Source organism: Colias croceus, chromosome 7 (assembly GCF_905220415.1).
Source record: "Colias croceus chromosome 7, ilColCroc2.1".
Taxonomy (NCBI): Eukaryota; Metazoa; Arthropoda; class Insecta; order Lepidoptera; family Pieridae; genus Colias; species Colias croceus.
In genome coordinates, this window is record NC_059543.1 from 6,169,279 (window position 1) to 6,196,029 (window position 26,751).

General features: G+C 34.9%; 1 protein-coding gene across 1 annotated transcript; it reads right to left on the minus strand.

Moving 5' to 3' along the window:
- Nucleotides 1–247: 247 nt before the first annotated feature.
- LOC123693146 (sodium- and chloride-dependent glycine transporter 1-like) lies at nucleotides 248–21,109 on the minus strand. Its single transcript, XM_045638114.1, has 13 exons — nucleotides 21,051–21,109; nucleotides 20,592–20,754; nucleotides 17,625–17,784; nucleotides 17,040–17,318; nucleotides 15,825–16,041; nucleotides 9,103–9,217; nucleotides 8,452–8,631; nucleotides 7,765–7,954; nucleotides 4,798–4,997; nucleotides 3,813–3,944; nucleotides 3,367–3,501; nucleotides 1,330–1,482; nucleotides 248–378 (listed from the first exon to the last, which is right to left on the minus strand). The coding sequence occupies exons 2-13, from the start codon at nucleotides 20,619–20,621 to the stop codon at nucleotides 274–276; spliced, it is 1,896 nt and encodes a 631-aa protein (XP_045494070.1). The 5' UTR covers nucleotides 20,622–20,754; nucleotides 21,051–21,109; the 3' UTR covers nucleotides 248–273.
- Nucleotides 21,110–26,751: the final 5,642 nt, after the last annotated feature.

A 26,751-nucleotide genomic window follows, 5' to 3' on the forward strand; every position in this document is an offset into this window, starting at 1 on the left:
CTAGTTGAGCATCCCACAATTTTGATAAGATGATATTATTTACGGGTCCCGTTATTTATGAAACTTATAGTTTTTCATACGCTGATGACATAAAAAAAAATAATCATAATATAAACATCAATGTATTTAAAAATATTTATTACAAAGTATTACAATCTCCTAGATATTAGACGAACTCAGTGCAAAATAAGATCTTTTTAACATAGTATGTACAATAATAATTATACAAAATTATTATTATAGTCAAGGCTAGTTAAAGTTTTAATTGTTATATTAGGATAAAAAAGCTGGGTTGTCGTAAACAGTGTTTCGTTCGTCTTCAGTTATGGCCACTGCAGCTTTCCATTCCTCTGTCGGTGTGAAGAGATCTTTTCCTCTCTGAAAAACAATAATCTATATAAGTAATATATAAAAATGAAACACGTTTCGCGTTGTCACGGCGTCACGTGTGAACGGCTAAACCGATTTAGATAATTCTTTTTTAGTATATTCCTCCAAGTACGAGAATGGTTTTTATGTAGAGAAAACGTAAATATGTACCACGGGCGAAGCCGGCGCGGACCGCTAGTAATGTCGTATAAATTCGTAATTAGCAGCAATTTAACTAGGCATAGGTCAAATTTAGATAATGTTAATAATTTATTATTTAGATAATAATTTTTGATGAACAGCCTGACAAAATATATGATATTTTACATTATGTTAGAATAATTAACTCTTATAAATTGTTCATATTCTTTGATAAATTCGGAAATTCGATTTCAAATTCATATTATGTTGAAACCAATGAATGTTATTTGCATACAATTTATTTGATTCTATCAGTATAGATCTGAATAAAAGGATATATATGTACTATTCGTACACAACCGTATGATTATTATATAGGTACCTAAAGCTATGTTAATTGATGGTTGATATTTAGTATTAAAATCCTTTTGGCAATTATTTTCCATTTTATTTTAGTGTATCAACATGATACACAAAAATGTCGATTATATTGTCTATAACTATTTAGGTATTTCCTAGAAAAAAAAATTACAGCACTGTCTGTTCTAAGCGTAATACATGGGGTTGCTTTGAAATCATCGTGAACTGCTGCATAACTAAAACTTTCAGCTTCCGAACATTTTCTATTTGAACTAGATCATGATGCCAATTTATTTTTAAATGGTAGAGGATAAATCCTCTATGCCTAAAATAGGTTATTGGGAGAAAATGCCGATAAAGAAGGAATTCTTATGATATAAAACAAACTCGTAACTGGTAATACATAATAAACATTTGACTTCTAGCTCTAGTAAGATCTATAAAAAACATATCACTTACATATCCTTTACGGAAAGCATACGCAACTCCCACTGGGAAAAACATAACGGTTGATAAGCCCACAGCCCATCCGAGTAAATCAGCGAACAGCGGGAACTCGTAATCTCCATACGACGGTGATGTCCAGTTAATGAACACGAAGATAAACACGGCCTGTGTAACAATTAAATATAATTAAAGTCACTCATTGTATATAATATATAATTTTTTTTTAATTAAACTTCTTTAGGCGCATTGAGAGTAAAATTCCAAGTTCCTGTTATGGCAATACCGTCACGTCATGGAGTAAAACGACGATTTTGCTATCTTGCCAAAGAAGTTTTACTTCTGACACGTGTGCTCGGCACACACGCTCATTTTATGTAAATAAAATAATTCACTTTTCGTAATTATCCTTCCAAAACAGCCACTACTGCTTCGGTTGTGATTTTTTTTTATTTCAAACAACAGAGAAACTGTAGCGCAGAGACCTTGTGGTTTCCCTCAACAATGTTTCTAACAACTTAATCAGAGCAGCAGCCGAACAGCACAGTCTAGCTAGCGTGCAAGAGCAACTTTTGTCTCCGCAACTATTTTGTCTCTCCCATCAACTCTATGGGGAGTTGCGTCGCTACGTGCGCGCACTTTCTTACTAGCCCATAGATGATAGAGTTGATGGGAGAGACAAAATAGTTGCGGAGACAAAAGTTGCTCTTGCGCGCTAGCTCTAACACTTCTTACAACCGCTACAGTGACAGATCTAAGCAATATCTAAATCAATACATAACTGTTGTATATGTCTCTTTAAATAAACAAACAATTGAAATGCGAATCCGAATTACACATATAAATCTATATTTTGACACGTGAATGTTTGAAGATCATCCCTATTTATTGCATTTTTCGCTAAAGCGTATTTACTCACTCGCATTTTCCGATCGAATTGAATTTTATTAGTAAGGAGATTTGAAAGATTTGAACTGATTAGTTCAGAATACATCGCCCATTTTTGCAAGTGACTACTATCAAGCTAATTTTCCGTTTGTAGCTTTATTTTGATGAGACGCCCAATAATTTCGTGTACGAAAGTCTCGATAGTGGTAGCTAACAGAGATAACAAGGATAAAAAATTTTGATTTGATGGTTCTCAAATATTTATTACTAACTGAATTTTTTTTTGTTCAATCTCAAGATAATTACCTAAATTATTCGAAAAAATATTTGTCCTACAAAATCTATGGTTTGTTCAAAGAGTCCCCCTTTCCAAAGTGTATCGATAACGAGGTCATCATAAATGATTACTAACAAGCAGATTTTTTGTTTTCACTTAGTTAATGTTTATATAATTCAACAGACATATTGTCCTACAAATTGCGTAATAAATATTTGAGAACCATCAAATCAAAAAATTGTATCCTTGTTATCTCTGTTAGCTACCACAATCGAGAGTTTCGTACACGAAATTATTCGGTTTCTCATCAAAATAAAGCTACAAACGGAAAATCAGCTTGATAGTAGTCACTTGCAAAAATGGGCGATGTATCCTGAACTAGATATGTATTGAATGATTGATAAGAACAGGTATATAGAGGAATTATGTTTCATATTAGAGGATATATGTTTCTTAGCTGTTGTTGTTTTTTGGAGCTATGGATATTTTCTTACTCCCAAAAACGGATTGGGGAAGCTTAACAACTAATAATTTATTTCGATTGTTATAATAAACGTATTATATTAAAGTCACATAGGTATTCATAGTTATAATTAAATAATAATAATTCAATAATTTAAAAGAATCACGATTAAAAATCACATTATATTTTGAACACGGAAGATCGATTTGTATAAGATTTGTATCGTCATTCCTCCATGTTTTAAATTATATATTTTAAAAATATCACTAGCATGAACAAACAAGCACTTTTTCAAATGCTCATTTCATAAAATCATCAAAAAGAGAAGAAATCACAGGTCATATTGCTGCGGCCACAGTTTTCTGCGTTTGATAATTAAAAGTTTTTGTACAATAATAACACTATAACGTCATAATAAACTCACCAAGCTCGCGACGGGTATTGTAACCGTCCAGACAGCTCGCCAATAGAAACCGAGGACCTTATTGAACTTCATGTTCATAGTTTCCAAGTCCTTCATCGCTCTTTTGATGCCATAACTCCAGGACACGGCAGTGCTCTGTGAAATTAACATTATTAAAGCACAACAATATTATTACTTTATTGTCCTTTGGGTACGAGCAAATAGTTACTGGTGAGATAAGAGTTAGGTAATGTTTGACTAGGTTTATCTATCCTTATATTATGAAAGGCCAACATTTGTGAATTCGTGAAGTTATAAGATCGTTTCTGATTGTTTACTGTTAACTGTTTATCCAAACTATTTTACTATAACATTATATTTTTAATCCCGGGTCATCCCACGCGAAGCCGAGCTAAGTGGCTAGTCTCTATCTAAACTTTAAGAATATCTATTTATCATACACCTACCTCAGCAATACCAATAAGAAGAATAGCCCAAGAGGCGGTGTTCCAATCCAGAATGGTGAAGAGATAGACACCACCACTGAAACACATGGGCAGGCCGAGCAGAAAACAGGAGAAGCAGGTGAAAGCTGTCACCTAGAATATAAAAATCAATGTAAATTTGTAATGAGACCTCGAAAAGTTGGAAGATGACCTGGACAAAACAAGAATAAAATGAAAGTGGATAAGTAATATATTATGAATAAATATAATAATTATGGCTTTTGTAAAGGTGTATATAATATAACCAATTTGGAAATCGTTATAAATGAAAAAGAAGCGTCGACTTTCATAATAATATAACACCTTACTTGGTTACAAGTTAAAATATATTTTATTCCATAAAGACTTAGAATATTTTAATATTCAATAGGCTTTCGTACATAATATAATCAGCGATGGAATGTTCTCGAAAATCCTCTTTCTGTTACTATGGAAAGTTTCGTGAGCGAGAAAGATTGATTGTCCATTTCACTCAAGTGGAACATATTTGGAGCGACAGATAGTACTGGATATGGAAATCTGATCCTTTTGTTACCGTTGACTATGTCACTTGGTCCTAAGCCAGATATAAAGAGGATTTACCGGTGATCTTTAGAGTTTAGGCCGGATTCTGATAGTGTCCCTGATAGCCTACTTAACACGTTTAGTTTCATATATTATTAGGAATTGTTACTGACAGATAAGCTAAATAACATACTCATAATTCAGATAAGTAGGATTTATTTGTCAGTAACAAACTTTTTCTTAACATAAGCATGTCGTAGTTTTTAATCGAGAATTATTATGACACTTGAAAAACATTACCCTGTTTCTGTCGTAGTCGTTCAACAATATAAATGATACTTTGAAATATTTGTGAATTTTACGAGATTTTGTCACTTACTTACTTAACTCGTTTTACTACATATAGTTCTGTATTTTACTATATGAAAAGAAAAGTAATTACCATCCAGTATCTCTTCCTCAGGAAAGGCCATTGGTCAACGATAGCTGTGTTAATAGCTTCTATTCCAGCGAACTGGCATCCCAGACCAAGGACGAATAACATGAAGAAGAAGAGGATACACCATAGCTGTGGTATCGGCATTTGCAGCAGAGCTTCTGGATATGCCACGAATGCCAACCCAGGGCCTTGGTCAGCGACATCTGTGGAATAAATGTTAGCATGTATGTTGACAAAAACATAAACAAGGTTATAATCGATTTATTGTATAAACTATTGTTTATTTGTGAATATTTTTGCCTTTATGGACCTCTATTACAAGCTACAAATCATTGTAATTTAAAGCTATATTATTTGCCTATATTATTCATTAGACACCTACAATTTACATCCAGTAAAGTATTAAAAAAACTTAATATTACACACTACATTTGTTATTTTTAAAACTCTTTCTACTCATGTTACCTTTAAAAAAATACTATAGAAATGTTTCAAATTGTGTAGCATATAAAGCTTCCGCTATTCATGTTTCAATATTGTAAGATAACGAGCATGTGCTTCTGTTATATTTGATACAGATCTCTTGAACTTTGATCCTTAAAAGCGTGTAAAGTATGCGCTATTACATTTTCTGAAATTCATTTAAAACAACAAAAGTAGTTTTCAATATAAGAAATAAAGCAACAATTTATTTGAGTATGATAAACAATAGTTACGGCACTATTAACCGAATTACAATGCAGAAATCTGCAATAAATAATATACAGATAACTGTGATATACAAATTATAGTCAATTATAGTCACATTACCACCAAAATTATAGTGTTATATAATAAATAGGTAGATCAGAAAGGTATATATAAGAGTTTTTTTTTCATGCTATAGTATAGAAAACGAGCAGACGCATCACCTGGTGTTTAGCGATACACGCCGCCCATAAGCATCCACTCCACTGGGAAAAGGAAAGAGAGGGATATCACGCGAATTTATTTGCTTTACTCCCAGTTTTTCAGGTACTTAAAGGCACTCTTTCAGAGGCAGAGTTCATCCAAGACTAATTAATCAGAAACGAAAGCAAATATGTAATATGCGTGTTGCACTTGTCTAGTATCGTTAAAATCGGAATCAATGATTATACCAAAAACAATAGCGAATAAAGTATGTATAGTTGTTCAGGTATGAGTGGAAAAGGCTTTATACTTGTTAGTATAACTTTCAACAGTCGACACAATGCAAAAGACTACACTAGTGAATAGATTCCCTTTTATCAATTCCATCTCGTTATCGAAAGTCCTGACATCCAGACACCGCCGGGCTCGTGTGTCTATTGAGTGTTTTTGAGCTTACATACTGAGAACGAACCAATTTGATCCTTAGTCATTTAATTTTGTTATTACTTTATGAAACAATAGTAATAATAAGCTAAGGTTACGATTTATATTTCATTCACAAGCTTAATTGCACTCCTGTTTTAAAAAAGAAACAACGCAATAATATTCATCCTTGGCAACATTAATTATTTATTTATACAAATCAATTTGAAGAATGACAATAATAGTGTATTTTACTGTAAAATATGTTACTCCTATTCGCAGAAACGTTCGAACATAATACATACGTTAGCAGTACAGCAATTACGTTTAGCAATAAGTATGTACACGTTTTTATATTATACCTTTTCTATTACCATAATCTGGGCTGTAACTGATAGGAATCACCATATTATTATATCATCACTTCAACAGATGCTTTAGCTATGACAATGCTTACAATATCATATCGAGATAACATGTTATTTCGATGCTAATATGATAGCAACATAAATAAATTATCAAAATTGTTATATCACCTAATAACAATCAAGATAGCAATATCATTACTATTTTCGTTTTCGTACAAAATCATTTATGTTATTATTTTATTACTAATTAGTTTCAGATTACTTTCATTAATAATTGGTCTTATATACGTTGGATATAATATGATATTAGTCGTCACAAATCATAATTAAATATGTTCTTCACTATATTTACTTTTTCATCGACATACAATGTTACATTGATGTTAAACAGATGTATTGATGTCAAGCAATTACTTATTTATCTATACCTAGATTAAAAGTTAAAAACTTATCAAAATAAGTTATTTTATTATTTTAATTAGCGTAAATATAGATGACCAAAATAACTTTATTGCTATACTTTTATAATGACTAACCATGTTATAGAATACTACACTTACATCAACAAGTATCCAATAGGCTAAGCTGTTATGAAAAAGGGCTTCATTCGCAAAAATATTTCTTTCATTCCGTATTTCATAGTGTACAAATTCATTTTTATAAAATAAAAAAGTATCAAGTAGGTTTGATCGCGCTACACACGTGTTTATCAACTATACGCACAGCAATACGTTCTTGTGCACTCCACAAACAAATCAACGTAACGTTGTTTCACCCTCCCATTGCAACTTGTTAAAAGCGAATCGGACTATTATAATTACTATTGTATTCGTCTCAAGTACTTTAATACAATTGTTATCGTCTCGTTTTATTATTTACTAGCTTTCCGCCCGCGGCTTCGCCCGCGTTTTCCGGAATAAAAACTATCCTATGTCCTTCCTCGGGTTTCAAAATATCTCTATACGAAATTTCATGCAAATTGGTTCAGTAGTTAAGGCGTGATTGAGTAACAGACAGACAGACAGACAGAGTTACTTTCGCATTTATAATATTAGTATGGATTATACTAACTGTGCCCCACGGATTTACCCACAAAGCTCCGATCCTATTCGTCTTAGCATGATGATATATTATAGCCTATAGCCTTCCTCGATAAATACGCTATCTAACACCGAAAGAATTTTTCAAATCGGACCAGTATGTTAGGAGATTAGCACGTTCAAACAAACAAACAAACTCTTCAGCTTTATAATATTAGTAAAGATAATCAAACATAACTAATACGTACCATCAACGCTTACTCCCATCAACTGAGCTTGAAATCCGAGCACAGAGAAGATTGCGAACCCAGCATATATTGACGTCATGAAGTTCGTGAAACACACAAATACTGCGTCAAAGTGGCAGTTATTTGTGAATTTGTTGTAAGAAGCCAAAGTCACCAGTGACCCACAAGCCACTCCGAATGAATAGAATGTCTAAAACAATATCATAGTTAATCTATATATATAAAACTCAAAGGTGACTGATATAGTGATCTATCAACGCACAGCCCAAACCACTGCACGTATCGGGCTGAAATTTGGCATGCAGTTAGATGTCATAACGTAGGCGTCCCCTAAGAAAGGATTTCCCGAAATTCTTGCGGAAACGGGAAAAACGGGGATGCACGTACAAAGTAGTGGGCGGAAGCTAGTATCTCATATACCTATTACCTATACCACAGAATACAATATAAAAACCTAACCCATACATAAAATGCAATAATAGTTGTCAGTAATTGGTCTTCCTATTGACCTATTTCAATAATTTAAAACTCATTTCAGTCAGCATTTTTAATATTTCTAAAATAAAATCAAAAAATGAATATGGCCAAGCATTTATATGGAGCCTTGAAGCCTTCACTTTGCTAAAAACCTATTACTCTTTGTGTTTAGGAAAATCGTATAAAATATTGCCCTTTTCTACAAATTACCTGAGAAGCAGCGTCGCCCCAGACTCGAGCATCGAGTAATGTCTCCCACTTGGGTGATAGGTAAAAAATAATGCCCTCACTTGCGCCTTCCAATGTTACACCCCTGATCAGGAGTGCTGTCAACATTACGTAGGGAAAGAGAGCAGTGAAGTACACAACCTTGCCTGCTGATTGTACACCCTGGAACAGTTTATTTATATTAGCCGGTATCCGTATAATTTAGATTAGTCTAAGAAATGGAAATAATAAGAACAAGAAACAACTTGAATAAAAAGCGTCAAATTGTTTTAACTCGACTCTAATTTCAAATACATGTTGGAAACTCAAACAGAGAGCGTGTGAAGTGTCTACGTCAAATTAATTAACCCTTGATACACTTCATTCTGTGTTATAACTAATCACTATCTAGTTAATTATTTGCAAAGCTTAATTATTAAATTCACAGAACTAAGTGAAATAATTGCTATTGTTACTTTTTTCTACTACGTATATTTTGTTTGTGTCGCGGGACTCTTTGTTTCAAAAACAACAGACCAGAATTCTGCTGGAATTTTACATGCAGAAAGATTACGATGTAAAATAAAATATAGGTTATATTTTATCTGTTTGTATACTATGCCATAAGACGAAGTTAGTATTTTATAATCTTACCTTAATAACACACAAGAAAGCAATGAACCAGCAAGCAAACAGACACCCAACTAAATGCCATTGAATTGATCCCCAGTTCGACCAAGACGAATCTCCTCTACCGAGTACACGTTCGCTGAAAGAATTTCATACAAATAAACATAATTTTCAATACTTTTGTTATTCTTGATAATAGGCAGGATTAAAAAAACAAACATAGTGTTAGATGAGATCAAGAACTACATCACTAGTCGCGGAAACGTCCCCTCCCTAATGCTGGCAGATGTCACTTGTCAGTCGATGGCGCGGAAAGAGTGTAACTGTGACGCGACATTCCTTTTGCCTTAATTAAAAAACTATTACTTCATTTAAAGTTCTTTCAATATCTTACATAATTCAGAAGTGGTATGTTCTCACGAGCACAAACGATAATCTGATTGTGTGACCTTGCTCGCGGTACACGTGGTGACAAGTTTGAAATATATCGTCGGTGTGGTATATGGTGCCCAAAAGACCTTGGTGAGCTCCATCCATATTGTTTTTTTTCATATTGTCTAAATTCTGTTTGGATTACTAGAACATTAAATAAACAATAACTAGTGAATATTAAAACATTCTAAGTGTGTGGACTATTATAATAATAAATTATAATATTTTGAATTTATAGAAGATAATTTTAAAAACTTAATTTCTATTTCATTTCTTGTGTGCGTTATATATAGTGGACAATTACTATAGAATAACATATGTGTGAAATAACATATGTGTGAAGTGTATATGTGTGAATCAGAACAATTTAATAAAACCTAAGTCTAATTAGATTCTTGATATAGAACAATTCGTTATAAACCTAATTTTAAGTAGATTTTAATTAAATAGTAAGTGTAATATGGGTCGCTCCAATGATAGGAAACGGGCTCGTAGTAGCACAAGTTCTTCATCTTCCTCTTCTGGGGAAGGTGGGAAAAAGCTCAAAAATAGTATAAGGAAGAAGGAAAGGAGGATCAAGGAATTGAAAGAATTAGTCAGACAGTTAAGAAAGAAGAATATGCCCGCTAGAAGTGGAACACCGCCCATATCTAAGTCGAGTACCAGTTTTGATAAGGATATGCGACCTGTTGTGCGTTATGTAGGGCGTAACGACTTTGTACCAGAATTTAACCCCCAAACAACATCAGTATCGATTGAACATTGGATTCGGAACTTAGAGAGCACAGCCAGGATGCATGGGTGGGATGAACGTACCCTAGTATGCAATTGCACCTCAAAATTGAGTGGGTACGCTAAAGCGTGGTATGAACAACAGGCTTCATATGAGATCAATTGGGACGAGTGGAAGGAAAAGTTAATAAAGGCATTTCCGTTCACCAAGAATAAACTTTCTCAGATTAGGGAACTCGTTAATAGGGTGAGGTTGCCAGATGAGGACCCAATTGAATTTTTCTACACAAAGCTGGGTATTGGAATGTCTTGCCATCTGAGTGATGAAGTCATAACTGAAGCTGTCATTGGGACACTTGGTAACAAGCTGTGGGAAGTTGGTGCTAAGTCAGCCGGGTGCCGTGATAGTGGTTCTCTTTTGCAATATTTAGCTAGCATTAATTCTGCAGATTTGGGCAATGATAATAGTCAGCCAAGCACCTCCAGACCTAGTGACCAAAAATTAAATAAAACAACAAAATGCTTTTCATGTGGCAAAATTGGCCATAAGGCTAGCAGGTGCTATAGGAGTACTAAGAAAACAACTCAAGTTCAGAACAAAAATAAAACTGATAAAAGGTGTTCATTTTGTGATCGGGTTGGTCATGTTGAAGCTGACTGTTTCAAGAAACGGATCCAGAAACATTGCAATTTCTGTGATATTAAGGGTCACACTCTTGATGAATGTAGGAAACGGTCAAGAGCGAGTCCTCAAAACAAACTGGTGCGAAAAGTTCAGACAGTATGCAATGATGTATCAGACAAAAAGTATTTTAAAACTGTACTGATTAATGGGAACCCTGCTGAAGCTTTTGTTGATTTTGGTAGTTCTTGCAATACTATGAAGCAGAGTTTTTGTGAGCGACAAAAATTGGAATGCACAACTGGTAATGACATGGTTATAAAGGGCTATGGTGATGCTCTTACTCTACCTCTTGGTTTGACTACAGCTGTGTTGACGGTGGATGGACTTGAGTTGGAGACTAAGTTTTATGTTGTACCAGATCAAGTTCAAGATTTTGATATTTTAGTGGGACAGCCATTTACTGAAGCGGAAGACGTTGTGGTGGTGAAGACTGCTTCTCAACTTAGCGTCTTCAAAAGAGATATGGCTTTGGAACTTGCAGAGCTGTGTGAAGACATTGAAAAGGTGCGTCTCTACCCTTATGTTGATGTTGTGTTAAATCCAGGCTTGAATAAGGTAACAGTCAGAACTGACCCATTGGCTAGGGGTATCATGGATGTGAAGCCCAGTGAACAGAGACTGCCAATGCATGAAAAGGACATACTGAGTGGGGAAGTAGAGAGTGAAGATGGATCAGTCGTTATAAAACTTATAAATAGGACACATGGACAGATTGAACTAAAAAGTGAAGAATGTGTAGCTCGAGCTGAATTGAAGAACATGGTCGAGGAACCAGTGAATGTACCTAAATTGGGTGATCACTTGACTGCTGAGGAACAAGAAGCTTTAAACTCACTTCTCGAGAACTATAGCGGGTGTTTTGCTAGCAACGGAATGGAGTTAGGGAACTGTAACATTGAAATGAACATCAAACTGACAGCAAACAAGGTAATTAATTACAAGCCGTACCGGATGTCCTTTCATGAAAGAGAGGTGGTAAGAAATATTGTGGCAGAGTTACTTGAAGCTCGTATAGTGGAGAAGTCAACTTCGCCTTATGCAAGTCCTGTACTGCTAGTGAAGAAGAGGGATGGGGGCTATCGCATGTGCGTTGACTATCGAGCATTGAATAAAATTACCGAAAAAGAAAGATATCCCCTACCTGTCATTCAAGATCTACTGGACAGACTTGTTGATAAGACAATGTTCTGTTGTTTGGACCTGGCGAATGGCTATCACCAAATTAAAATAGCAGCAGACTCGAGACCTTACACGGGTTTCGTCACACCTGATGGTCATTTTCAATACCGGATGATGAGTTTTGGGCTTTGTAACGCTCCCGCCGTATTTCAGCGGGCCATGAACGAAATACTTGCTCCTGTTATTCATGAGTGTGCGGAGGTGTACATTGATGATGTCATAATTTGGGGTAATGACGTCGCTAGTTGTCTGGACAATCTCAGGAAAGTTTTAGAGTTGATTGATGCTGCTGGTGTCAAATTGAAGCGGAGTAAGTGCTCATTCCTTACCAAAACTGTAGAATATCTTGGACATGAGATTCATGGAGGAGAGATACGACCATCTTCTCGCAAAATAACAGCTGTTGCGGACTTCAGGGCTCCCAGTAATGTACACGAGCTTCGTCAATTCTTAGGGTTGGCTAGCTACTTTCGCAAGTTTATTAAAGGGTTTGCTACAATTGCGAAGCCACTTACAATGTTGACCAAGAAGACTGCTGAGTGGAGCTGGGGTACCGAACAGACTGAAGCTATGGAAACATTAAAGAGGGTACTTACTTCTGATCCAGTCCTTGCGATTTATAATCCGAATCGTGAAACACAGATCCACACTGATGCTTCGAAGTTGGGTCTGGGTGGAGTGCTACTACAGCGACAAGAAAATGGCGACTGGAAAGCTGTTGCTTACGCGAGCAGACAGACCACAGCTACTGAGGTAAACTACCATAGTTTCGAACTTGAGGCGTTAGCTGTCGTCTTTAGCATTCAAAAATTCAAAGTGTACGTAACGGGTATTAAATTTCGAGTTGTGACAGATTGTTCAGCTCTGCGACTGGCATGGTCGAAAAGAGACTTGTCACCTCGCATAGCGCGTTGGTGGCTTGATCTGCAAGAATATGATTTTGACGTGGAACATCGACCCGGGACATCTATGGTACATGTGGACGCGCTCAGTCGAAATCCTATTGCAATTAAGCATATCGAGGAGAAGGACTTTATTAATGCCTTACAAGATGCTGATGAAGATATTCAGTCAACTATTACGAATTTACAACTGGAGTTAGACGCTAATAAACATAAAAAGGATGGGTTATCTAAGGACTACAAAATTGTAAACGAATTGTTGTGTCGTATTGTGGATGGTTCTGCTAAGCCTGTTGTGCCTAAAAGCGCGAGATGGCATATCATGAAGACTTATCACGACAACAATGGTCATTTAGGTGTAGAAAAGTGTCTGGAGGCTATTCAAGCCAAATATTGGTTTCCTAAAATGCGGAAAAGTGTAGAACGGTATGTGTCAAGCTGCATTGGTTGTCAGTTCGCCAAGAAACCGACTGGTAAACAGCCTGGGCTCTTACACCCGATTCCAAGAGCTCCTGTGCCTTTCGACACCCTACATGTCGATCATTTAGGGCCGTTTTGCAAAAGTAATGGGAAAACTTATATTTTTGCTCTGATAGATGGGTTTACAAAATTTGTGTGGTTAGAAGCTGTTGCCAGCGCCAATGCAAAAGGAGCTATTACTGCCCTAAATAGAATAATTCAAGTTTTTGGCTATCCCACAAGGATAGTGAGTGACAGAGGCACGGCATTCACCGGACGCGAATTTAAGGAATATTGCAGTGAGTCCGGAATAAAGCATGTTCTGAATGCCGTGGCGACTCCACGTGCAAATGGGCAGGTTGAGCGCCTAAACCGCACCATTCTTAATTCGCTAACCGCTCATATGGGCGAGGAGCAAAAAGGGTGGGATAAATACCTGCCTACAGTACAGCTAGGCATCAACTCGACCGTGAGCCAAGGGACTGGCAAATCGCCGTTGGAGCTATTATGTGGTTTGAGACCCCGTTTAGCTGGGGATATACAGGGAGCGTCATATGCGCCATCAAAGGTAGCCCCGAACAGAGAGGAAGCCTCCCGCAAAATTATTGATAACGCGGCACGAATGAAACTGCGGTATGACAAGGGTCGTCGTGCTAGTTTACCAATTGCAGTTGGTAGCTTAGTGATGGTCGAACGAAAAATTTTGCGACCAGGGCTGTCCAGTGGCAAGCTGATCCCTAAATACGCGGGACCATATAAGGTTACTGCAGTTTTGCCTAACGATCGTTACGAAGTCACGTCAGCTGCTAAGGGCAAAAGGGCCTATAAAAACATAATGGCACGTGACAAACTGAAGTTATGGCGAGCTCGATGTGAGTCGTCATCTGATGATAGCGCTGCCTAATGGTGTTTTGAATTATTATCAATGAGCAGTTTCATGTTTTGATTGGTTACTGCGTCGCATATCTTGTGCCAATTAAAGTAGTTTGCCTATGGGGCCTTATACATTTGTTATGTAATAATTATGCCTCCGGGGCCTGTCGCTGTCCGCAGTGGTTACCTCCGGATATCTGATACAATACTTGCCTCCGGGGCCTAGTGTATGTGTTAACACTTGTTTTCCGAGCCTGTTCACACTGAAATAACTTATGTTGCCTGAGGGGCCAAGGCATCATTGTCGTATTGTACGCTTGCCTTAGGGGCCTTAGCATAGTCGGCCAATGTCTTGCTTGCCGTGAGGGGCCTCAGCACTATCACCGAAGCCTGCGTTTGCCTCAGGGGCCTCGCAGAGATGGCTTGCCTCAGGGGCCTTAGCAATATCAACGAATCCTGCATTGCCTCAGGGGCCTCGCAGAGATGGCTTGCCTCAGGGGCCTTAGCAATATCAACGAATCCTGCATTGCCTCAGGGGCCTCGCAGAGATGGCTTGCCTCAGGGGCCTTAGCAATATCAACGAATCCTGCATTGCCCTAGGGGCCTCGCAGAGATGGCTTGCCTCAGGGGCCTTAGCAATATCTACGAATTCTGTATTGCCTCAGGGGCCTCGCAGAGATGGCTTGCCTCAAGGGCCTTAGCTGAAGAGCTGCCGAAGCTGTCCGTTCGAGAAGCAAGAATCGTTGAGTCCGCGGGAATGAGTGAGTTCCGGTGGCCAGCCGGGGGAACTTCCTTCGGGGACCGAAGAGTTGCAGGATGGCCGAGCTGTTAGATGAGATCAAGAACTACATCACTAGTCGCGGAAACGTCCCCTCCCTAATGCTGGCAGATGTCACTTGTCAGTCGATGGCGCGGAAAGAGTGTAACTGTGACGCGACATTCCTTTTGCCTTAATTAAAAAACTATTACTTCATTTAAAGTTCTTTCAATATCTTACAATAGAAACAAATTAAATATAGATTTATCGATATTCATCATAATTTAGCTACTCCGGATTAAATTACGGGCTGACTTATGTCATTAGCTAAATGAAATCTGCTCTTTTTTTAAGCTTATTTTATTAAAAAAAATAATTATTTTAATGAAATTTTCAAGTAATTCGTAGAAGTTAAGGCAAATTCATGTCACGCAAAGTGTTTAAGCTTTGGAACGATTTACTAACTGTACAGTGCAAGAATACGCCGCTGGCATCTTAAAGAAATGGGACTAAGTCTACATGACTGATTGGTCTAGAGATAAAAGTGTAGTTTAAGCTAGATAAAGAGTTCTTGAGTTGAACTGCGAGGAAAAATATTTGGCTATTTCAATTTTGCGGTTATCAAAAGTGGTGAAATTTCGAGCCATGATGATAATGTATACTATTCTTTATTATAAAAATTTCTTAGTGAAGTAATAAAATCAAAAGCTAATTCAATATAACATACTTATAGTATTCTTCCGCTGCAATTATTCTGGTCACATTGGTGTACCAAGGAATAGTTTCATTGCCGTCCAAACATTGTTTTCCGTCATACGGTTTAAAGCCGCTTAAAGTACAAATGTCTCCAATACTCATACAATCACGTAAATAATAAGTGAGATCTGAAGCAAGGCCCGTATTATTTTCTCTACACTCCGAGTCGTACTTTCCACTGTAACAAACTGTAAAACAAAAGCGAAATTAGATTTTATTTCAACTCTATGTTATTTTTATCTGGCTCTTTTTATTTTTATATTTGCTTGAAATACAATACTGTAGACGCAAAGTCTCCGCTTTAGGGTTAACATGCTAGGGCATATCTCTGGAAGTAAGTAATTTATTAATAGACTTTCTTGGCAGAATACTAATCAACGAACTCTGATGTCATGGAATAATCAAATGAAATACGTGAAATGTATAAAACATACCTATTCTAAGCTAGGTATTAAAAATAGGTCCGCGAATATGGCAGAAAAGGCAAGAAATTAATTAATGTTACACCTGTGATTAGTGATTAAACCAAAACCATAAACACATAAAGAAAACAAAATATGAATCTAATTCATGCTAATATATTTTAGAAAAGCTTTGAAAAGCCATATGTCGCCTACTTATAAATCCTCATTTTATTCTTATTAACCATAAAATATGCTATATGAGTCGTAAACTCATGGAAATCTGCGTGAAATGATGGACAATTAATGTCTTCATATAAAGGTTTGATAAGGAATCATTTTCATATACTTTAGTACCTTGAATGATATGCCTTTACGAGTATAATATACTGGGGAGTCATAAAATTTACGGCTTTACACAAGGACTGCATCACTTGGCTGTATAAAGGGGTGATTTACTCCTCAAAATTTTGAAGTCAATTGCGATAAAAAATTTATTTGAAAACGGCGATAAACGTCATGAGCACCTGCTGATAATTCGAGCTTACAAAGTTATATTTTAGTTTTAATTTAGTCTGAAATGGAAACTTTCATAACAAACAAATCTAGCTACATCAGGTGCTCAATATTATCATTTAATTAAACAAAAAATAGTAACTATTATAATATCCTTTAATTGAACAATTGTCATACAACAAACAAAAAGACTTTGGGGTAAGAACAGTGTTTCCAATATGAGCTTAAAAATTGATTAAAGTTAATAAACAGTATTTAAAAATACTTACAATCAGTATTGTACGCATTGTCACATGATCCCCATCCCAAGTCACCAACAATCGAGACAGCCGTGTAGAACAAAGTCCACGCCACAATTATCATGTAATATATCGATATAATAGTAATCACGACCAGTGTACAGTATCCCACACCAGAGAAGAAAGGGCCAATAGATGAAAATGACTTCAAAGGTCCCAATGCAGTGAACTGGCCAATGTACAGCTCCAAGTAGAATATCGGGAGTCCAATGAGGATTATCATCAAGAAGAATGGTATCAAAAATGCACCTGAAATATTAGGATAGGGTTATTATTCTGGAATTTATTTAAACAATAATAAATTATTGAATTGTTTTATATAATTTTAGTGCTGTATGACACAGCTCAGAAAACCGTTTTGGAATGAATATTTTTTTATCTAACTATTAGGTACATCACTAGAATGAAATCTCTTTTAAAATCCATCATCCGTTAACTATGTATATAGAAAACCAAATAAAGATTGCAACAATCTCAATCGGCTACCACAAAAATGTGTCCTTCATTCTCCACGTTTCTAGAACGTTCCAGCATGAGTTACGAATACTGTCTTACCACCGCCATTCCTATAGCACAGGTAGGGGAATCTCCACACGTTCCCCAAGCCGACCGCGTAGCCAAGACACGCTAGAATGAATTCCACTGGGCTGCCCCACGATGCGCGCTTCGGGGTCACCGAAGATGCATCGTCGGAGAACTGGCCTTTGTCGGTTGACTGCAAATATTCCATACATTACGATATGCGATATGCTTAGCTACTAGCTTTCTGCCAGCGGCTTCGCCCGCCGTGTCTAAATCTTTTTCATTATGTTCTATTATATTATACATATAATATTAGAAATTTAATTAATTTAAAACATTACTCAATAACCAGAGTATCTATAAAAAAATCAATATCAACATTGTTTTAAATATTTAGCAAGCAGCGAAAAGTGAATTTGTTTAATACATAATATTATTATTACGTAGTGACAATAATAGAGGTAGTATGTCGTCGTAAGATTGTAAAAATCGTTCAATTATTATTTACCGAAAAATAATGCATTAAAAAGTATAGAATACAGAATGAGAATATTAGAATACCCACGTAGTATTCTATTGATCACAGTTTATATTTATTACAATCTCGCGAGATAGATTTTAATCTAACGGTATTCCCAACTTTACGATTACATATACACAGGTAACCAACCAGGTAACTAAGTGAACGATATTATAATATTTAAGTTAGTATGTAGCTATTATTCGCTATATCACTATTATTTATATTTACATTTAATAAAGTGCTTATAAAGTCAGAAGCAATCATTACACGATACTAATTTATTTTGTTGGGGAAAATAACTTTTACTTTGTATGTATTTTTAGCCCTTTATGTGGAGTTTGTAGGGAAAAACCCCGATCAACCGTTTTAATTTTAAAAGGTTTCAATCGATGAATATCGTCGGGAATAAATCTAACCATTATTCCAGAATTATAAATATCCAAAACAACGAGATAATCAATCAATCAATCAATCAATTTATAATAGAAACAGAGAAAAATTATTAATAATTCACGCTTTCATATCGACACAATAATTTTGGATGTTTTTCTTTTAAAAGTTTTCATTTTATATTCATTCTTTATTATAGGAATAACGTACGATAACATTATGATATCGAAATACACAATACTTTGTTACTTAGTAATATTAATTATCATAAGCTCTTGAATTATAAAAGGAAAATTCCTATGTGGACAACACGACGTTTCTAATATACATTACAAGGTCGAAAAATCTCTTCAAATTTCTAAATTGAGAACCGTTATGTGGTATGAAAAGTTATTTAATACCTGACAGGGTATTTACCTATTCAAAATAAAACCACGGGTATAAATAAATGTGTTTCGGAGTTAACGAAAATTCCATGTTCTATTGAGTGTGTCTGTACCTTGATAATCTAAATAAAACCAAAGATCAATGTTAATAAAAGAAAAATAATTGTTAATAAACAATTATTAATTGCTGAAAGAAATAAAAATGACCTCTTTATCTATAGCTTGTCGACTAAAATAGAAAGAATTCTGCATTTTGCACAGATAACAAATTGTGATAATATTTGATGTATTTATTAGGTTTCAGCACTAAGTATTTAGCTCTGATACGGTGCAATAAACTGAAGCATTAGGTTCGTAGAAATAAAACCTCTACAAATATTTGTTCATTTTAGTTGAAAGAAATTTGCCAGGCGACCTGGTTTTCGGGCGTCTATGTGGATTTAAAATTTGAAACATAAAATTAAAATCTACGTGATTATTAAATTTATTTTTGTGCTAATTTTTTTTTTTTTTTTTTACAGTTGGTATATTGACAGTGCTCAATGATATTCTTAAAAGTTATAATTTATTGTATTGTACATAATAGGTTGTTTGTTGTCTGTCGTAAAATTGGTAAAATATAATTTCTGAATAATTTTCAGAGAAATAATTTTAATTTTTGAAGGAATGTACAAGTATAATAATATGAAGTTAATTATATTCATATTAAAAATAATATTTTTTTTTTGCACTCAAGTTTCATTATTATTTCTTTTTTTAGTTAATTTCAATGTTTCAAAATTTCAAACTTTGGTATTTTGTTAATTAAATGATTAAACTTTAAACGATTGCTATCACATTGATACAAAATATTACGTGCAAAATTATAACTTATGTTATCTGATATTAATTACAAAATATCTATAATTCTCGGAAATATTTAGATAAATTTTAATTATGTACATCCGCTGGTGCGAATTTAATTGAAACTTCATTTGCGATAAGGCAATATCGGCTGTATATAATGTACTTACAATTATTATTCAATTTATTTACGGAAGGAATATTTATGTTGAACTTGGTTTCCGTCCGCAGCTTCGCCCGCGCAGTCAAAGAAAAAACCCGCGTTACCGTTCCCGAGGGATTTCCGGGATTGCGTCATTTTCCCGGGATAAAAAGTAGCCTATGTCCTTTCTCGGGTATAAAAATATCTCCATACCAAATTTCATGAAAATTAGTTCAGTAGTTAGGCGTGATTGAGTAACAGACAGACAGACAGACAGAATTACTTTCGCATTTATAATATAAGTATAGATTTAGGTATTTAGTCGTATTACCTAGTATTTTGAATAACTAATCGATGAATACAGACATAAGCAGTGGAACATGGAAAAACAACCATATTAGAAATTAGCTAATAAAAAGTGTTTTAGTTACTTTTTATCTCCTTTCTTATGAAAATAAAGTACCTTAATAGGTAAAAATTTTTAATTCCAAAAAAATTTTTTTTGAAAATATTTTTTTGTAAAATATCGAATAAGTATACCTTTTGTTAATTTAATATAAAGTTAATTACTCTTATAACTGTAATAAATAATGACACACATTCACTACAAAAAGCTATACAAAACAGTGCTTATTTCTTGCGTCAGTCATTTTCGCGTTAGCTGAATATTTAGCGTTTATTATTACGCCATAATTAAAAACAATAGGTATACTCGCCTCCTTCATAGAGTTATTTCCGTCAGCCATTGAAGAAAGCAAATCTTTGAATCTTCGTAGAACAGCAGAGGTGTCTTGTTTATTGACATAGACGCGGAAGAAAAAGAGCCGACGTTATATTTGCAATACTGTACGACTAATCTCATGACACCAGTGGAAATAACTGAACACAATCACCAAAATTACCTTTTTTATCAAATAATTTTGTAGATAAGAAATCAATAACGATCGACAAAATCAAATGCTGAAGAAATGCGCGTGTTATCTAGGCTTAAACGATTGCGTAATGAGAATAAGATTATAATGTTCTGGACAAATATTAGAACTATCAACACTTTGTTTAGCCCATTCCTGTAGGATAATACAGTAAATGGAATATACAAATACCAAAAGATACTTTTTCAAAACTAGAAAACACGCTTACAATGTACAAAATTATATTATAAGCAACATTATTACCAATTACATATTGTGTACTAATTCACGTATTTCTACATTATCAGCTAACGATCTATGCGACATATCGATATCTGAATATGAGCGGTAATAATATCTCGAAAGGGTAATCAAATCTGATTCATAGTACAAACGTTATTTAATAGTACCTAAATACCGTTTTTATAGTTTTAATTAATGGACAGTCCTACTTTTTTATAATTACCTATTGTTTTTATACCTTGCACGCCAAAGTGATAAGATCGCATGAAATTAAAAACAATGTTAAATTATAGTCTAGTTTTCTTAGCGATGAAGAATTAAATTAGTAATAAAATAACTACCTAGTATGTAAAATCTATACATATTTTATTATAATAAAGCTGAAGAGTTGGTTTGAACGCGCTTATCTCAGGAACTACTGGTCCGATTTGAAAAATTATTTCTGTGTTAGATAGCCCATTTATCGAGGAAGGTTCTTTAATAAGGCCTATAATAAGACTAGATAATTATATTCACGTTACGACCAACGGGAGCGGAGCAAACGCGGGTGAACCCGCGGGGCACAGCCACTAGGTACATAAATGTTTCGACTTTATACCCGACTACGACTACTAGTTTTTACAAATTAAGTAACTTTTAATATCACAAGTATTTTTCTTTTTTCATAAACGATATCACGTTTTATCGTTAACATAGACTTAAATGCAATAAGAATGTAAATTGCGTATTGTGAATAAGTAGTATTATCATTCTTATCTTAATCAATTTTTGCTACTTATACTTAGTGTACTAATCGCTCTTGCATCTTGATAAATAATTATTATTGATTCCTTCCTTTTTACTATTTATATGTAAAACGAAGCCAAAAAGATTGACACGATTAAATTACCTAATTGACCTAATACCTACGACAAGTGACAACCTTTACCGCCTAAGTGGTCAAAGGAAATTCCCTTTTAAATGAGTTGTTTCGCCGCTGCAGTAAGTAGTTGATGTAACTCTCCCGCCTCTTTAATCTTTTCGGTCACAAAAATCCCGTCCCGAGCGACCTGAAAGAAAGAAAAACGCATATATTTGCGCATTTATTTAAGTAAGGATTAACAAAATGGCCGCTGCATCTCCAATACTGTTCTAAAAAAAGCCGATGTTACTCGGTGCTATGTGATTAAAACTAAAATAAACACGTGTTTTCTTATCAAGAGATTGTAATATCGATTGCGATAAAAACCGTCATTAACAATATTATGTTGTCTGTGTTTAATTACTGAACTAGTAAGTAATCTTTATTTACTCGTAAACGGTTAATAAGTTTTCTATTGACTATATTCTATATTGTTTTTTATGGGGAATAAATTGGTACTGAATTTTATGCTGTTTTTATATAATTTAGCTATCAGCCCGCGGTATTGACCGCGTAGTCTATAGAAATTCCCATAGTAATGAGTTGTTACTGCAGTAAAAAGTATCTAGCCTTTTAGTTCCTAACTCCAGACACAAAAATCATAGAGGTAATAAGAGGTAACGTAAAACCATTTCTTTGCGACGTGAAAGACACTTTCATATTTGAGAAATTTAACAGCCTTTAACATTTTATACTTTTCGTAGCTGCCCTGGCAGACATCGTTCTGCCCTATTGCCCCTTTTTCGTGTTTTTCCTCTTTAAGAATCTTCCTTGCCGAGTTGGTCGAGCCGTTCTTGATGCTTAGCAACAAATTGACTATTCATTTTTATTACGTAGATAGTTGAAGTAAGGATTATTACAAGCTAATATAATTCGTTAAAATTCTTGGTTCACAAGCACTATGAACCGAGTATTTACAGTTTCTCTCCATAAGAACCATCCTCGTACTTCAAGGAATATTATAAAAAAAATAAAGAAATCAGTTCAGCTGTTCTGGAGTTTATGCACTTACCAGCACATTTGGGAATTCAGTTTTATTATATAATTATAGATGTAGGCATAAATCATTGAGTAAAATATATTTTACAAAATAGATAAAGAGATACTCGATTCAATATACTATCTGATAAAACAAGATCTCGATTGAGCATTCATTGAAAAATATAATTTATTTCTCTTTAAACGTATCAAATCTTCTGAATGATTGAAGTTCATAGAGATGTCTTCATTTTTTTGTATTGTCGATAAAATACAATATTGATAAGAGCTAACATTTCGAAGAATTATCTTCTATTGAATTTAGTTTGAACTATCCGAATGAATATTGGCTATTATATCTGCCACTGATAAGATCACATAAGTGGTGAAAAGACATCGTCTTTGATTTCGCAAACCTTCAAGTGGTTTGTAGTTTGAGACTACATCTTTTTAAAAGTGTGTTCTAAACGTACGAAATACTTGTGATGTTACTTTATAACAACTTGTTTTTATGTAATTAGAATTATTATTATAAGTAATTTGTTAAGAACTAATGACAATGTACAAATTATTTATTAAATGAATATTTTATTTTATGTCATTGATTCTTTAAATTTCGTAGTCACAATAACTTTATCCAGGGTTATAATTTAATAAAAAACAATCTCCAACATTAATCTAAGCTAAATTATCTTAAATTGGAATTTGTCATATTTCGAATATGATTTAGCAGAGATTGAAAATTCCAAATCCATTAATCTGTAGCCTAGTAATTTATAACAATCTGTAATATTAATCTGTATATATTGCAAAATTTTAACACTGTTCCTATACGCTAATGATAAATTACATATAATAATCTAATAAATTCTTAATTTCGATAAAACGTATACTACAGAATACACCATATACTACAGAATATAAAGAAATAGATAAAAAAGTAAAGAGACATATAAGAAAAGATATACGGGCATATAACACGAATTTCGTTCAAAAGGCACTCGTGAATAACACATCCCTTAAACAAGCTATGCTAAATACACAACCAAGTAAGCCACTAATTTTAGCATTAATGGATGCCAATGGAATAAAGCAAACCGCCCGGGATAAAATTATGCACGTTAGTACCGAATATTACAAGAAATTGTACTCTGATGAATCATGTTGTTGTTCAAACGATACAAACTATCTACTTTCAGAAGTAGTAAATCCAATCACCATCGAAGAAGTTCATATGGCCATAAAGAGTATGAAGTACAATAAAAGTCCAGGCGAAGATGGTATTACAACCGAATGCATCAAAATTGGCGAACCGATACTTATTCCCTACATAACTAAACTATTTAATAACACACTACAAACGGGTATATTTCCTAAAAACTTTTGCCATTCTAATATAATCCTACTCCATAAGAAGGGAAATAGAACAGACATTCAGAACTATCGTCCTATAAGTCTTATATCGCATCTATACAAAGCCTTTATAAAAATAATTGAACGTCGCATAACACGAGATCTCGATAAGCAACAGCCTCCTGAAGAAGCAGGATTTCGTGGCGGTCTCTCTACAATTGACCATCTTCATTCCCTTAATCAAATTATAGAAAAAAGCCATGAATTCAACCTCCCACTTTACTTAGCCTTCGTTGATTATTCAAAAGCTTTTGATAGCCTCAAACATAACGCCATATTCACAGCTCTAAAACAACAAAATATAGACCCAACATACATCCAACTCATACAAAATATCTATCGCACCAGTACAGCTTCAATAAAAATTAATAGCCACGGCCCATCCTTCCAAATATCAAAAGGAGTTAAACAAGGCGACCCGTTATCTCCAAAACTCTTCAACGCTACCTTGGAAGAAGTATTTAGAAGCTTAGTACCTCGCTGGCAGGAAAGAGGCTTTAAAATTGGTGAGCATCGGTTAACAAATCTTCGCTTTGCTGATGATATTGTCCTCTTTTCCTCTACATCCTCAGAGTTACAAACGATGCTCGAAGACCTGAGCGATGCAAGCCTTAGGGTTGGACTTACGATGAACATGACCAAAACAAAGATAATGACTAATAGCACCAAAACCACCATCATTGTCGAGGGTGGGTCAGTTGCATATGTCGATGAGTATACCTATCTTGGCCAAATAGTTTCTTTCCAAGCAAGACAGGATAAAGAAATTGGTAAACGTATTGAGAACGCTTGGAGAAGCTTTTGGTCGATGAAAGAGCTGATGAAAGGAAAGATGCCTCTTTCACTAAAGCGAAGACTCATGGACATGTGCATCTTACCCATCCTCACCTACGGTGCACAGACTTGGTCATTGACTGATCGCCAAAAGTTCGCACTTGGGGTTTGCCAAAGATCGATGGAGCGCAGTATTTTGGGCGTAAAACTTACGGATCGCGTCCAAAATGAGATACTGCGCTCAAAAACACAGATAATCGATGTTGCTCATAAAGCTGCTGAGCTGAAATGGAACTGGGCTGGCCATGTTTGCCGAATGTCGGAGGAGTTGTGGGCAAAAATTACCACTTTGTGGATCCCCAACAAGGACAAAAGGCTGCGCGGCAGGCCCAGGACAAGATGGCGGGACGAGCTTGATTCCCATTTAGCAGATTGGAGCAAAATTGCTCAAAATAGGGAGAAATGGATTGAGGGAAGAGAGGCCTTTGCTCAGCAGTGGGACAGCCATGGCTCATAATAATAATAATAACTGTTTAATGTCATTTAAACCATTTAAACTGATAATAAAACATAATAAAAGGGTGACCGTTCCTGCAAATTAATTTCTAAATAATTACCTCACTAGTCACTTAACATCGATGAACAATATGTTGTAAATACAAACAGCTTTTTGGGCTTTAAAAAAAACATCGTCACTGAACTGCATGTATGTAGGTAATTATAACTCTGAAGTCTACTTGTATTAGAATCTATTTCCTTGTAATACTTAAATTGTCGCTTAAAGTCGTGAGTGTAACTATATTATATATTTTTAACATTCTCGGGTTGTGTTAACTAATAAATTTGAAAGTAGTATGTTCTATGCTGAAGAGTTGCTAATTAGACATACTTATAGCTCAAGAGAGTTCTAGTCGTGATGCTGCTTGAGAAGTATTGATCGTGAACCAATCAGCCTAGGTGAGTTAATTAAACGACATAATTTGTGTATCTGTATGAGTTCATTTCGATTACTGTGGAGATATAGATTTCTTGTAAGAGTTTAGGCAGTACCTATTCTACAGATTACTATAAAAATCTCATAATGGGCTTTTGGTACTTGGCTGTATTGGGTTTCATTAGTTTGTTGTTCCTCACAACATGTGGTGAGGGTGGTGACGTACGTATGTACTATGTACTGTAAGATATGGAAAAAGAAACAATTTTTTACTCGCAGGAGTATGTACTCACAATTCACATGCACATGACGTGTGCATATGTGTGCATATTGCATATCAAAGATAAATTAATAAAGTGTGATTAAAGTATGCACTCACTAGGTACTTTTATTTTTTAATTTTTATTGCAAATGATTATTTATCAAAATGATGATTCAAACTACAATTTAACGATTGAATTCCAAACCAATAACCACTGAACCACTGCTGATGGCACAAATCATTATCTTTGTTACTGAAGCGATCTGTCAAAGAGGGCGATAATTCACCAAAATCTAGGGTCCAAAGGAAATGAAACAGCTACGACGATCTAAATAAATAATTCCAGTCCGCTCGAACGGGAATCAGGAGATAATAGCCTTTCGGGGATTTAAGAGCACTTTATTGGGGCAATTTTACGTTCATTTGTCAGCTGTCAAAGGTACAAAGGATTGGTCGATAC

Excerpts from the sequence above, each read along its gene's own strand:
- LOC123693146 (XM_045638114.1), bottom strand. The coding sequence starts at position 20,621 with ATGGCTGACGGAAATAACTCTATGAAGGAG. Across the intron at positions 17,319-17,624 it reads GTGCTATAGGAATGGCGGTG|GTGCATTTTTGATACCATTC; the intron begins GTAAGACAGTAT and ends CTAATATTTCAG. Across the intron at positions 4,998-7,764 it reads GATGGGAGTAAGCGTTGATG|ATGTCGCTGACCAAGGCCCT; the intron begins GTACGTATTAGT and ends TTTATTCCACAG.